The sequence below is a fragment of the Notamacropus eugenii genome, chromosome 7 (assembly GCF_028372415.1).
Source record: "Notamacropus eugenii isolate mMacEug1 chromosome 7, mMacEug1.pri_v2, whole genome shotgun sequence".
Classification (NCBI taxonomy): domain Eukaryota; kingdom Metazoa; phylum Chordata; class Mammalia; order Diprotodontia; family Macropodidae; genus Notamacropus; species Notamacropus eugenii.
In genome coordinates this window covers 143,240,812-143,254,369 of record NC_092878.1, presented here as the reverse complement: position 1 = coordinate 143,254,369, position 13,558 = coordinate 143,240,812, and the positions used below count along the sequence as shown (strand labels likewise).

Here is a 13,558-nt window from a genome sequence, read left to right as displayed (position 1 = left end):
AAAAATAACTAGCATTTATATAGGACTCTAAAGTTTGCAACCTGCTTTATAATTAGTATCTTACAATTTGATTTGATTCTTACAATAATCCTAGAAGGTAGGTGTTAGATATGACCTGAAAGTCTAATGCCCTGATTCTAAATGTATGCATTTTTTGCAAAGTGGTCTGGACAATAATCTCTGGAGATATACAAGTTTAAAAAAAAAGAACTACTTTGGTGACTTTTGTGACTGTTTTCCTTGCACATAAATTTCTGAGCTAGTCAAGTTTTTAAAGGCAATAATTATCATATTTTGAAATTTCCAAATATTTGAACTGGACTGGAAAGTATTTATTGTGTTTTATTTTTTATTTTATGTCTTCAGGTATAGAAGCTTTTAAAATTTAATGTCTGGATATCTAAGATTGAATAAATAAGATCATCTAGACCAGGGGTTCTTTGTCTTTTTTTGGATCATGGATGCCACTGACAATCTACTGAGTGCTGTGAGTCCCTTCTTCAAATACTATTTTGTGACCAGCATTCATAATTAATGGAAATGCTAAATTTCAGTTAGGCATTACTGAAAATTTTAAAAAGTATTTTTTCCATCCACATTCATAGATGCTCTGAAATCTATTCACTATTTCCTATGGACTCTTCCTTAAAAATCCCTTGTCTGGGTAGAGTGGTGAGAGAAATAAAGTGTGGGTGTCACTGGTTGGAAGGAAATTGAGGGATTAGGTTGAGTGGAGAGTGATGGTGTGTAGGGATGTGTCAGGAACTTATCAGGAACAGGCAGTAAGGAGGGGCAAGGGCCAGCTCAGGTGGGAAATGAACAACCAAACTGTTCAAAAGGGCAGTTTAACAGTTAACAATCCAGAAACCAAAGTCAGCTGATGGGGGAGTGTCATTCCAGGTTCTAGGGATAGCTGACAAGTAAGTTATTTCGCTGAGGAAGGGATCCTCCTGAGCCCCATAGTCATGCATTGAGAGTGTGTGAGGAAAGCTGCCAGTTGCCAAATGAAATCTGAAACCTGGGACTGTGTTTGAGCACTGGCCCTGCTCATTTGTTCCAGTGTCTCATACTGTATATTTACTCATTCACACACAATCACTCCTTTTAACTTCTTGGACAATTATTTGCATAACTGCTAGGATTTCTCAGCTACATGCGCCGGACTACTGAGCATCTGGGTTGAAGCTGCTGAGACTTTGATGTGGATGGTTTAAGTTTTCTGGGCTGAAACAAGGAAAGGAAAGAAGAGAAAAGGGAAAAGTGAAGGAACTGGGGATCAGGGAAACCAACACAATTGTTCACTGCCATGACAGCTGTTTTGGATTTCTTTTGGGAAATTGCTGGTATGCAGTGACCAAGTTCATGGGATGAAGACTTCTTCCTGTTGGGGGGATAAAAAGAGCTGCGTTTCTTTCCACTTGACCTGGCAGTTTCCTTCTGTAGCAACGCGGCACTTGGAAGCAGGGTATGTGGACCTAGAATTCTGTCTGTGTGGGGAGGACAGGGAGGAAAAAGTATATGGATGAGGCAGACATTCCCTTGGATCACAATCCATGATCATGCAGGGGAAAGAGAGAACCAAGAGGAAAGCTCTTTGAAAATCATTTCCAAACTTTGAAAACATGCGCCTTTTTAATTTTACAGGGATAAAAATAGCACAAGTAGTACGTATTACTGGTTTTAGAAAACCGAGGTATATTAATCAAAGTTCTCTCCTTTCTAGTTTTCACTAAGGTCTAGGGTGCTATTTTCCAAGATAATGGACACATGGGATGGAATTTATAGTAAGGATTTTGATTGTAATCCCCAACGAATTAGGGCATCTTTGGTGAACTTTAAAGCCACCTAAGATATTTTGTGTAAAGGTTTTTTAAAATGACTTCTATGAATAGTAGCAAATATTTTTCCTCATCTCTAATGGAACTGATATATGTTTCTATACATAGATTCTAAATATCTCTAAGTTTTCAGGATATCTGAAAAAGTAATTTTTCAAATCTCTAAATAGAGAAATAGATATTACTATTGTTATGAATTCTTTAAAGAAACTATGTTTTCATGTTCAATCAGAAGTCAAGAATATGACTTGTCTTTTGAAATATGTGCTTTTTTTCCTTTCATTTTTCCACAGATGCCTTTTGTTTTTACATCACATGCAATTCTAAATATATTCCTCCCCCTCTGCTAACCCAGTAAACCACCCCTAGTAATGCAGATTTAGAAATGAAAGATCAAAAAAAAATTAACAAATACATTGACTATACTTAGCAGTATGTACAGTATATTCTACTCTCCATAGTTCATCATCTTCAAGGAAAGAAGAGAAGTACATTTTTCTCAACTATTCCTGGTGTCAAGCTTGGTTGCTATAATAACATGGCATTGTGTCATGTTGTTTTTTCATCTACTTTGTGGTAGTCTTTGTGTATATTGTTCTCCTGGTTCTACTCACTCCCCTCTTCATCATATGTAAAGTCTTCTATATTTCTCTGAAGTCTTCATAGTTTTTTTTTTCTTAAGTATAGTTCTTTTGCATACATTTATTTACCACAATTGCTTTGCTTATTTTCTAATCCATGGACATTTGGTTTCCCATTCTTTGCTACCACAAAAGTATTGCTATTAGTGTTTTTATCTATGTAAGATTCTGTTTTTACCCCTTTGAGGTATATACTTAGCAATGAAATCTCTGTGTTAAAAAGTAGGGGAATTTTAATTACTTCTTTTTAGCAGAATTCCAAATTGCTTTCCAGAATGAATGGATTATTGCTTTCCAGGATGGCTCCATCAATAATGGATTAAATTACCTGTCTTCCCATGGCCCTTCCAACTCTGGCTATTTCTACGTTTTGTTCTTTTACATTTAGCTGGGGTGAGGTAAAACCTTAGAGTTATTTGATTGGAATTTCTTTTTTTTTAGTGATTTGGAATAACATTTTGGGACTCTTTTGAGAACTGTTCATATCTTTTGAGCATTTTATTAGAGAATAGTTCTTGGCCATATATATAGATATAGATATAGATATATGTTAATTTCATATTTATCTGAGACATTAGACCTAATTAAGTCTGATGGTGCTTATTTGGAATAATGTTTTATTTGAATTGAGATGTGATTGCTAAAACATTTTCAGTTGCAATCTTAGTTTGTTTTTTTTATTTGTAAAGAATCCCATCACCTTATTTAAGTTTAAAAGGGAAAACCACATAAAAACTTTGAAATACAAGGGTAAAAAACTCCAAAGTAGAAGTAAATGTAGTTGTAAAGCCCTAATTGGAATCTTAAAGTTTGTGATAGAGGAAGGAAGACAAGAAGTGTTCTGCTCATCCTCCAGTAGTTTGGGGGAGCAGATTTCAAAGCCTTTAGGGAAAGGGTTGAGTTCTGTGGACTAAAAATTCTGTAGGGGAAGTCAAATTGGAAGTTATGGGAACCCTCTATAAATAAAATACTGCAAAATATTTCTGATTAGGAAGAAAAGAGAGAAGATGGATGTGGGTAAAAAATGAATTCACCAAAGAAGTCAGATTTTTAACAGGTAGGATGAAAACAAAAATGTGGCAGAGTCCTATAAGGCATGGTAAAGCTAATGCTGATGAGGAAAATAAGAATAACTTAAAAGTGCTGCTTTTTAAGCTACACTGGGGAAAGGATGAGTCTCAAAGAAGATGGAGAACCACTGCTTGTGGTGGATTGACAATGGTATCTGAAATCAGACAGTGATTCTTCTTTGGTTTCTGTTTTCTCTGCCAAGGAAGACAACCTTTGGACTAGAAAAGACAGAACAAAATGACTAAGAGAGTTTACGCTAAAGAAAAAATGAAATAAGAGGGCATCCTTGGTGCTTTTCATGAGTTCTAGATGTCTAACCCCAATCACTATATCTTTGGGAGTAAAAGAAACTGAAACATTGCAATAACTAAACTATATTCCCAGCTATTTTTGCAAGATCATAGAGAATGGGAATGTTATTGCAGGATTGGAGATGGACACATGATGCCTTGATTATCCTTTTTTAAATTCAGTTTTATTTTATTTTCAGTTCTGAATTCTCTCCCTCTTACCTCTCCCTTCCCCACTCAGTTGGAACACAAGAAAAACAAAATTCATACAAATATGTATGGTCATGCAAAACAAATTACCACATTGGTCATGTCAGAAAATGCTGTAGTGGTAGATAGTATGTTTCATTATGTGCTTTAAATATTTTTGTTTATATGGATCGTTTTCTTCTTTCCTTTTGATCTGTGGGAGATAGACCTAATAGTGGTATCTCTGGGTCAAACTTTTAATAGCTTCTTGAGGCATATTTCCAAATGGCCTTCCAGTATGGCTGGACCAGTTCATAGCTTCAGCAACAGTGCATCGATGTTCCTCTTTTCCCATAGCCCCTTCAGCATTTCTTATTTTCCTTTTTTGTCTCTTTTGGAAACCAGTGATATTTAAGGGTGATTTTAATGTGCATTTTTCTAATTATTACTGATTTAGAGCATTTTTTCATGTGGCTATTGATAGCTTGGATTCCTTTATTTTTTAAAAAGTTTCTGAACTGTTAATAGTTTGCTAGATTTTTACCTATATTTAAGAAAAATATCTGATAATGGTCTTGTGTAATTTTTGTAGAAAACATGTTGAAGTGTGGGCTAGAAGATAACATGATTAATTCTTTCTAGAACTTGTTCTATGACCAGATCCAAAGAATAGTCATTAATGACTTGATATTCCTCCTTTCTCTCTCCTTCTGGATGTTCCCACTACAGTTTAATAATTTATATATTTTCTTTATTTAAAAAAGTTCCTCATTTTATTTAATAATTCAATATTTTCATTCAATTTTGTTAAACTCTTTTTGTTAAACTCTTGATTTTAAGAATTTCTATTTTGATGTTTAGTTGGGGTTTTTCAATTTATTGCTTTTCTAGGTTTATTTAGTTGCATTCCTCTTTCACTAATTTGTTTTGCTTTTCTTTTGTTGATGGTAGTATTTAGAAAGATGCATTTTCTCCTCAGGACTGTTTTACCTACATCCCAAACATTTTAGTATGGTTTCTCATTTATCGTTTCTTCCTTTGATGAAATTTGTTTATTTCTTTGATAAAATTATCATTTTTTTGTGTGATTTATTCTTTGACTAAAATCTTCAGAATCAGATTATATTCATTAAAATTAAAATTGTTTCTCCAAAGTTCCTTTTATTAATTATATTTTTATTGTATTACAATCAATAAGGTATACATTTGATTTTTTTCTCTTCTGCATTTATTAGATTTTTATTTTATTTTACATCATGTATTTTTGCAAAGGTGTCATGCACAGCTAAGATATATGCATGTTCCTTTCTATTCTCATTCAGCATCCACAAAAGATTAATCATCTGTAACTTCTCTAAAATTCTCAACTCCTTAACTTTTTTCTTTTTTATAGTCTATCTATATCTGAAAGAATGTATTCACATCCCCAACTATTATAGTTTTCTATTTCTCCCTGCAATTCAATTAATTTATCTTTCAAGCACTTAGGTACTATAAAATTCAGTGCATATATGTATATATATGTAAATATATTATATATATTATTGATATTATTTTGTTGTGTTTAGTGCCTTTCAGAATAATAGTTTTTCTGTTTGTCCCTTTTAATCATGCCTAGTTTTACTGTTGCATTCTCTGAGGTTATGATTTCCTCAGATTTAATAAATTATTTTCTAGCCTCTCAGTGTAATTTTGTATGAATCTTTATTTTTCAGATGTGTTTCTTGTAAGCAACAAACTGTTGTACTTTTTTCTGCTTTTGTGTTCTATTTTATGGTTGAGTTATCCCTTTCATTTTTGTTATTATGACTGTAAACTCTAACCCTCATATCCTCTTATGCTGCTTTTTCTTTTAGCAGTACACCACTATAGCTGAAAGTGGTGAAACATAATGAACAAAACACCTGGCAGCTACTATAAATAGGAGATCTTGGAATACAATATTCTAAGAGTCAAACAATGTAACCAAGAATAACTTACCCTGCAAAGCTGCATATAATCCTAAGGGGAGGAAAATGGATTTTTAATGGTATGGAGAGCTTTCAAAGATTTCTAATGAAAAGACGAGAGCTGAGTAAGAACTTTGAAGTGCAAACACCAAAGTCCAGAGAAACCTAGAAGGGTAAATTTATCTGAGTAATTATAAGGAGCAGTGTGATAATGCAGTGCTAACATTCTAAGAGGTGAAGAAACAAGTTCCCCTTCAGAATTAGTTTTCATAGGGTTTTAAGGCTGTTAAATAAGAAAAATAGAGGACTCACTGATTAGTTGCTTCTGTTCTGAGAGTTTTAAGGGGGGAAGAGCAGGGAGGGTGACAGGAATAAGCTAGTATAGAAGGGAGGAAGAAAGAGGCAGAACGTGCTATTTCTCATCATATGGGTGCATGCGAAGACACGTAAAGGAAGAATTTTCAGGAGTGAGCATAAGATTAACTTCACTCATCTAAAGTGAACAAGAAGACTGAACACACACAATTTGATGTGGAAACCTCAACAGGGAAACCAGAAAGAGTTAAGAAGGAGGAAAATACCAGGGATGAAATAGCCATAATCAAAATAAATTTCCTCATCCTGAAAGGGAGACCAAAAGGAAAAAAGCAAAGAACTTGAATCTAAGGAAATACCATCAGTTGGGGAGCAGGCCGATAAATTGTGATATGCCATTGTAACCAATGAAGGATTCTGCATCGTATGAACTGTCACAGAGTAAAGAATAGACAATAGAGTGATTTACATAGACAACAACGTTGTAAAGAAAAATAAGTCGATGCAATGACCAAACTATGTCTCTAGAAGATCTAGAATGATGCATGTTACCTGACAGTTGATGGCCTCCAGGAGACACCCATCCACTTGACTATGATTATTTACTGCAAGTATTTTTTCTTTCAGCTTTTAATTAGAAGAGGAGGAGATTAAATTAAGATGTGATAAAAAAAAAAGATCTTTGGAATGAATACATATATATGTGTGTGTATATAAATATATGTATGATATATATATATACATATATATATATATCACAGAAGGAAGTTCAAAAGGAAGCACAAACAAGGATGACAGCTTTCGAAGTTTTTAAATGTGTGGACTCTATATTTTCTAAAAGCATTAAGCAATACAAAATGGAGATTCATGTTAGGTAGATGGATGATAGCCACATTTTAAATGGGGCATATGCCCCACATACATCACAGAGCCATCTCAAACTTTTGATGTCTGACAGATCTCATTAGCTTACTCTCAGAGCCACTCCCTTTCCAGAGCAGCCTATTGTCATCAAGTGCACCACCATTCTTCCATTAGCCCAATTTTATAACCTCAGTATCCTCCTGGACTCCACATTCACACCACATAGCCAATCAATTGCCAGATTTTATCATTTCTATCACCACAGTATCTGCTTGGGACAGCTAGATGGCATAAAGGATTAGAGTGCCAGGCTTGAAGTCAGGAAAGCTCATCTTTCTGAAAATAAATTTGACTTCAGATACTGACTAGCTGTGTGACCCTGGGCAAGTCACTTAACCCTGTTTGCCTCAGTTTCCTCATCTGTAAAATGAGCTAGAGAAGGAAATGGCAAACCCCTCCAGTACCTTCGCTGAGAAAACCCCAAATGAGGTCATGAAGAGTTGGACAAGGCTAAAAAACAACTGAACAACACAGTTTGGCTTCATTTGTGCCAACTAAATACTAGGAAAAAAGAATTACAGGACACACCATCTCAAAGCTTGAAGATCTTCAGAAGCATCCTAGTCCAACCCACAGGTGGGCAGCAATCTCTTCCACTTCATTCCCAAATACTGGCTGTTCAACCCTTGCTTTAAGACTTCCATTGATGGGAAATTCCCCACCTCCTAAGGCAGCCTATTCCACCTAATAATTAGGATGTCTATCTTCATATTGAGCCAATATCATGGTGAAGAAAAAGCCATCTGGATGGCTACTGAACATGCACATAAAGGAAACTTGCTTCCTTTCTTTCCTACCAGCTATGAGGTATAATGATGATTCTCTGAGCTCTAGAGGACTCCATAGGGCAATTATAGCTGAGTTTATAGAACAGAAGAGACACTTCCAACATGGTAAAATCCCTAGGAACTAGATAATTCAAATATTTAAAGTATTCACTCAGCATCTCTACCCCTTCAGCCCTCATGCAGGTGAGGACAAAGGGTCATCTGGAGAACACCACACCGCAGAGATGAACAGTTATACTGGGAACGCTTCCTGCTTTGGAGACTGCCACTTTTTATCTGCTTCCAACCCTCCATGGCAATGAGAAGTAAGCATCGATTCTACCCAAACACATAAAGTGCTGACTTCTGCCTGGGAGGCCAATGCCTCTTAGTCAAATCATAATAGGAAAAGGATAAAGACAAAGAAGAGACTGGGGAAAAGGTGAATCAGTGTGTATGTCATATGGAGTATGAAGAAAAGGTTGTATTCAAGTCAGGCCCAGTCTGGTCAACCTCGAGGCTGCTAAGCTTAGTGACTAGCCTGTGAAGAGTAACCCCCTTAGTGTAGGAGGAGGTTGAAGTGGCCACAAATGAAGTATAGGGATTCAGAAAGTGAGGGATGAGAGAATATAAAGAGAAGAACCACATTTCAAGCAGAATAAAACTCAATGAAAACTCAGATCACAAACAGATAAACAGAAAGGATCCTAAATCCAGAAGGAAATATGAGTGCCATATACAAGAGAAGAGAGGAAAGCCAGGACAAAACTGTAGGATGCCTACTATTAGCAGATGTGACCTGGATATAGTAAAGGAGGCTAAGAAGTAAGTCAGGCAAGAGAGAGTATAGTTCCAAAAACCTAAACAGAAGAGAGTGTCAAGGAGAGGGAAGTGTTGAAGGCTGCAGAGAGGTAAAGGATGAGAATTAAGAAAAGGTTATCAGATTTGGCAATTAAAAGATCAATGATAACTTTGGCATAAACAGTTTCAGCTGGATAATGAATTCAGGAGTTAGACTGTAGAGTTAAAAAGAGTAAAAGGAAATAAAGCACAGGCTTCTGAAGGAGTTTAGCCACCAAAGGCAGGAAGGATGTGGGATTTATAGTTATGGCAATGGATCACATGAGAGATGAGAGTAGGGATGATCAAGTGAAGGTTTTTTGAGGGTGGGGGAAATAAGTGGATATTTTTAGGCAGTAGGGAAACAACCAGTAAACAGGGAGATTGAAGGTAAGTGAGAGAATGGGGAAAGTAGAAGGGCCAATCTGCTGGAGAAGATGGAATGAAATTGTACATTCAGGGACTGACTTTAGCAAAGAGAAAGGCTGCCTTACGTGAGATACAGGTGAAAGAGAATAGATTGGCAGAAAGGATCTGGGAAGGTGAGACAAAAAGGAGAGAAGAAGAGGGAATTCTTGGTGAATAACTTCAATATTTTCATTTACATATTAGGCAAGGTTCTCAGTTGAGAGGATATGAAGAAGAGGAGCATTGGAGGTTTGAGGAGAGCTGAAAAGGTTTTGAAGAGCCCCTGTGGTAAGAGCCATAGTAAGTTAATTAGGGAGGTACAGAAGGATTACCTTGCAGCAGTAAGGGCCTAGTTGGGGTTCATTAAGAAACACCTCTCTTTTTTTCATAAAGAAAATTTTAGACTATAACTTTGAAATGACTCACACATAAATACAGCTGATGTGTTGTTTGACTTTTTACTGTACTTCTTTGTTACAAGGGAGAATTTTATTGGGGAGCGTGGGAGTGTCAGGGTGGGGGAAGACAGGAAAGAGAGTGTCATTGGGAAGTGATGTAAGAAAGAAAAAAATTGTCCATAAACTTTTTTTCATTTTTTTAAAGCTATAGATATCTTCCTGTTACTATTTCTAACTTAAAAACTGAACTATTAAACCTTTACTAGAGTTTCTTAGGAAGTGATAGTCACTGTTTACATGGGATTATAAATATTATTCCTAGTTTATACTTTTTAGTTCAGTAACATTTGAGCAGTTTGAAATTTGGTCAAGTACTGTATGATTTTCATAGAAGCGATTCTGTGTAAAATAATATTTACTAATGGTAGAATAATGAGGCTGAGTGGGACTCATGCTGCTGCACTCATGCATGATTATCTCTAAGGTGCCTAAGGCCCGCAGGGCGAGAATTCTCAGTTCTCTAAATTGACTTGTAATTTGCATTAATTTTTTATGAGCCTTAGCAGGTGTGTGGAACAAATGTACACAAATGTATAATGTCTTAGCCACCCATGAATTTTGTTTAAATTATGTGAAAATAAATGCAAAATAAATAAGTGGTCTTTTATTACTGGTTAAGATCAGATTTGTTAGCAGGAATTTCTCTGTAGCAGAAAATTTTAATTAAACAGCTTAAAAATCACGGATACCCTTTGATCCAGCAATCCCACTACTAGGTTTGTATCCCAACGAGGTCAAAAAAAAGGGAAAAGCACCCACATGTACAAAAATATTTATAGGAGCTTTTCTGTAGTGGCAAAGAATTGGAAACAGGGGATGCCCATCCATTGGGGAATGGCTGAACAGGTTGTGGTATATGATTGTGATGGAATGCTGTTGTGCTATAAGAAATGATGAGCAGGCAGATTTCAGAAAAACCTGAAAAGAATTAGACAAACTGATGCTGAGTAAAGTAAACAGAATCAGGAGAACACTGTGCACAGTAAAAGTAACATTGTGTGATGATCAGCTATGATAGATTTAGCTCTTTTCACCAATACAGTGATCTAAGACAATTCCGAAAGACTCATGATGAAAAATGCTTCCACATTCAACGAAGGAACTATGGAGTCTTGATGAAGATCAAAGCTACTGTTTTCACTTTTTTTGTTTTTCTTTGTCATAATTTTTTCCTTTTGTTATGATTCTTCTTTCACAACATGACTAATGTGGAAATGTGTTTAACATGTTTAACATGTTTCATATGTATAGCGTACATCACATTGCTTGCTGTCTTGGGGAAGAAGAGAGGGAGAAAATTTCAGAACTCAAAATCTTGTAAAAAAAAGTGAATGCTGAAAACTATCTTTACATGTAATTGGAAAAAAAAACAGTACTTACAAAAAAAAAAAAAAAACAAGAAAAATAAAAAAAGAAAACTCACGGACCCTAAATCTACAGATGGATTATACAGTGAAGAGAAGAGCAAGAAGTGTATATCATGATAGGAAGTATTTGTGACCCAGCAGGCAAAACAATATAAAAAGAACCAGGGGAGTTGGGGCTAATATGATCATCTGTGTTGGTCCTACTTTTAACAGTGCTCCTTGCCCTTCTCTTTACTTTGGCTCTTTCCCTTTGGTTCATCCACCAACTCCATGATTCCCATCCCATTTCCTAAAATGAACCTCCTATGAAAGGCAATGTAACATAGTAGATAGAGTGCTAAGCTTGGATTCAGGAAAGTCTAGGTTAAAAATCCCATTTCTGAGATTTATCAGTCCTTATGCTTTAAATATGTATTGTAGAGAGAGTTCTGATTTTACATTCAAACAAGAGGGAGACCAGTCAAGATGGCAAAACAGGAGGAAGTAGCATAACTCAGCTCCCCAAATAATTATTCCAACAAAGCTCTCAGACCAAAGTGCCAGAATGAGTAGAGATCAGAAAACTAAAGAGAAACCACAGTAGTTCATCTATCCAGTACAGGATCACAAATTTGACTCATCATCAAGGGACTAAGTCAGAAACTGTGGAACAAGGGCAAGGGTGGACTGGGATCTCAGCCAGATCTCAAGAGCAGAATAGAACTGAAATACTGTTGCTCTGATCCCAGAGAGGTGATGGGAAGCTTGGGCTCAGTCCTGCTGGCTGTCTTTCCATCACGGAGATAATCGTGCTGGATAATTCCTCCACCAAACCCACCTTTTCTCCCACTGGTGACGTGTTCCTTTTGGGGGAGGAGCCAATCAGCCTTTATTCCCCTCCCAGTCCTGTTCTCAACTCTCTGGACTTCAAAAATATATGCCTGCACCACATACCTTCATCTCCTTCTCCCTGTATTCATCTCCTTGTTGTATTGCTTTCCCCGAGTAGAACGTTAACTCCTTCAACACATGAGCTATCTTTCTTTTTGCTTGTATGTGTATCCTTATAGTAGATGCTTAAGAAATGCTTATTTTCTTCTTTTTTTCCAGAGAAGGGACCTCAAACTCATCCTCTGCCAACTACTTCCCCATCTCACCCTCACTCCATACTCTACCATATACCCCCCCAAGAAAACTCAGAGCCACATCAGAACAGCACGTGCAATTGGGTGGAACCATCCAAGACCATACCAGTTCCACTAGAAGTACCCAGAGCCTGGCCCTAAAAAAAAGTCCCAATCTAAGAAATAAGACAAATAAAAAAGATAAAGCTCTATTATAATGTCAGGGATGCCCAAGATACAAACTTAAAAGAGAATAATAACTCAAAACACCTATGAACAAAATCTCATTAAAAAAAATACAGCTTGGTCTCAAGATCAACTACAATTCCCTGAAGAAATGCAATAAGGGTTTAAGTTTAAAATGTTGTAATTAATGAAATGAGAGTCTAGAGTAAAGAACTGGAAAATAAATGAGAGATGTGGAGGAGAATCTTGGAAAGAGAATTAGCAGATTAGTAAAAGAGGTACAAACAATTTAATTAATTTCTACACTGACATTTATGGTCACCTAGAGTTAATTTGTTGTCAGTCTTTTGTTGACTGAACTTTTTACCAATTGGAAAAAAAATTCTTGTCTTAATGTGGGAGTTGTACTCAAAAATATCCAATAATTTTAGTCATTGCTTTGTACCTGCCTGTGGCTCACCCTCACTACCACTTCTACCCTTCTCTGCCTCCCCTGCCAGATGAAAAAAACTGTGTAACCCTGCTTTGGAATCACCATGGAGTACTTACCTAAGTAACAGGTTCCATGAAAAAAAGAATGGACCAAACAAAAATTAATGACTTCATGAAACTATAAGACAAACTACGTACCATGTTATAAAAGATTGAAAAAAATAGAAGAAAAATATGTATTTCAGATGAAATAATTACCTGGAAAAGAGATCAAAGAGAGATAAGTTAAGAGTCACCGAATTGCCTAAAAACTATGGCCAAAAAAAGAGTCTGGACAGCATACTCTTTTTTTTCCTGAATCTTTTAGAATTTGATAGATCATTTTTTGAAGGGGAAAAAAACAGAGAAGTATCTCATCATTTTCCCTTTTTGTTTGCTAAATAGGACATTCCATTCATCTGAGGATCATGGAAAGGAAAGGCTCCCCAGAGTGTCTCCAACAAGGCCAAGGGTGGTATGCTACCCCCAAGTGTGGGTGGCTGAGAAAACAGGGAGGATTTACCAAGACTTGGCACACATGCTGGTTTGTGCTCCAGGGAGACCATCTCTACTACTTCAGGGATAAAGATGAAGCAAGACCACTGGTATGTAAAAAGGGAAAAAAAGAAAAGAGATGGACCCCCGAACTTTAACTTGGACCTTTTTTACCTTTTTCTTTATATTATCTTAGATCTTTTTATATAATCTGTATCTTATATATTATATCATCAGCTCCCCTGG

General features: G+C 36.1%; 1 protein-coding gene across 1 annotated transcript in view; it reads left to right on the top strand.

Annotated features, from left to right (window-relative positions):
• The first annotated feature begins 1,377 nt into the window (after window positions 1-1,377).
• ARHGAP24 (Rho GTPase activating protein 24) overlaps window positions 1,378-13,558 on the top strand; it is a 92,313-nt gene continuing 80,132 nt past the window's right edge. Inside the window, exons 1-2 of the mRNA XM_072622791.1 lie at window positions 1,378-1,465; window positions 13,223-13,422. Coding sequence (XP_072478892.1) covers window positions 13,246-13,422 — 177 coding nt within the window. The 5' untranslated portion in view covers window positions 1,378-1,465; window positions 13,223-13,245. The remainder of the gene's footprint in view (window positions 1,466-13,222; window positions 13,423-13,558) is intronic.